A 1,819-nucleotide genomic window follows, 5' to 3' on the forward strand; every position below is an offset into this window, starting at 1 on the left:
TTGTGTCAGACTAGCGGTCCACGCTTGGCGCTCAAATCATGCATTGGCCTTTAAGCATGTTGTTATGGTAGGCTGGTTTTTAGGAAAGTTGGGTATGTGGGCCAATGAGATCATGTGCTGGCAGGGGGCGGGGCAGGAGGGAGGAGCTACAGTGATTCTCAACTTTTTATTTCAAGGAGTGTAGAAATACAAGGTATACCCTCAGAGTTACAGACTCTTATGGATCTATTTAGTTCCTTTGGTTCCTAACAATCAATATCTTAGCTGGGCGGTGGGACCCCCTGGAGCCCCCATGAAGGACTTCTTGGGGTCCTAGGACCCCACGTTGAGAAGCACTGAAGCTACAGGTTGGGGTTGGTGACCCCTGCGCCCTGACATTCAATGATGTAGGTGACATCACCGCCAGGCTCCTCTTCGCACGGGCTTATCGTAAATGTCGCCTGCGTGAGCTGCTCCGCCACGTGGATGGCCGTCTTTGTGTGCAGCGTGACGGCGCCGGTTCGAATCCGAGACCTTCCTTTGGCCAGAGCCATGAAGATGATCAGCTGGTCCTGCAGGAACTCGTCCACGCATCCCTTGTGCCTGATGTTCCTCAGTAGCATCTCGGCCGCCTCGGCGCCCACCTTGTCCGCGCTGACGCCTCTCTTGCCGAGGGCCGATCCGGCAAAGACGCACCCCGTGGAGGACTCGGCCACAATTATGATACCGCTCCCGCTGCCGCAGGCCTTGTCTCTCTCCTCCTGCAGAGAGCGGATGTCGACGTGGAGATCCTTGACCTCCTTGCCGATGGTTCTCACCGCGGTCGCCGACATGTCCTCCGCCAGCTTGTAGGGCAGGACGCCGGCGACGAAGCTCCGGCCGTGGATCTTGGTGATGGTCCCTCTGTCGGTCATGACTACAGGGCGCAGCTCCTTGACCGGGTGCACCGTCACCAGCACCTCGCCTCCACCTCGGGGATAGTACCCTCTCGTCCTGATGTCGCAGTCGAAGTGGACCCCGAACCTCTCGGCGACGGGCCTGAAGACCTCGATGGCGTAGTCTATGTGCGGCGCCATCCCGGCGTTGGTTCCTCCCTTCAGGCAGAGCTGCGAGGTCGCGTCGGCGAACGCGGCGCACGGCAGAGACACCTGCAGCAGCAGCGCCACACTCCCCGCCGACTGTGTGTCTGCGACGTGTCTTCCGGATCTGATCTTTCCCGGACTCAGTCTGACCCGGGTGGATCCGATGGATGCTCCGTCCAGGCGTCCGTGGCTGATGTCCCTGACCAGCTCCAGGCCGGCCAGGTGCTGTGGTCTGAGGCCCGGGCAGCTCCTCCTCGCCCGGATCCCGGTGATGGTGATCTCTGTGCCGGTGATACAGCTCAGCGCGGCGGACACTCGCACGATCTGACCTCCCCCCTCCATCACGCTGCCGTCGATCTCCGACATGATCGGATCCGTTCAAGTGTTTGACTGTGAACTGTTAACAGAAAGATCTCGCTACTGTCTGATTTATTTGCTTCTCCTTCCTCAGTGTGCCCGCTTCGGATGACGTAACATAACAGTGGGCGAGCATGCAGATATAAGCCAATATATGGACTGGACGTTGCTGACGTCAGTGAAATTGGCTTATGTTTTTACCCATATGTGGACTGGAGATGCCCTACATCAGCGCAGATCTGCCCATATGGGCAGATCTGCGCAAGTACTGCGTTCGGCTGGGTATGTATGTTGTGTCCTTCTTTGTTTAAGCCCGTAGCCCAATCAGGGACCAGCAGTTCTGGCACGGTCATCATTAACAACCAATGAGGGACCAGCATTCCTGATGATGCCAGTGGTGA

At 57.8% G+C, this 1,819-nt stretch overlaps 1 protein-coding gene across 1 annotated transcript; it reads right to left on the reverse strand.

The window, feature by feature from the left end:
- Positions 1-341: 341 nt before the first annotated feature.
- On the reverse strand, positions 342-1,427 carry LOC308297895 (RNA 3'-terminal phosphate cyclase-like; the record flags this gene model as incomplete). Its single annotated transcript, XM_080741459.1, has 1 exon — positions 342-1,427. One exon carries the CDS (start codon positions 1,425-1,427, stop codon positions 342-344), a length of 1,086 nt encoding a protein of 361 aa, XP_080597585.1.
- Positions 1,428-1,819: the final 392 nt, after the last annotated feature.

Source organism: Nannobrachium achirus (assembly GCF_963921795.1).
Source record: "Nannobrachium achirus genome assembly, chromosome: 14".
In the NCBI taxonomy this organism is placed as follows: domain Eukaryota; kingdom Metazoa; phylum Chordata; class Actinopteri; order Myctophiformes; family Myctophidae; genus Nannobrachium; species Nannobrachium achirus.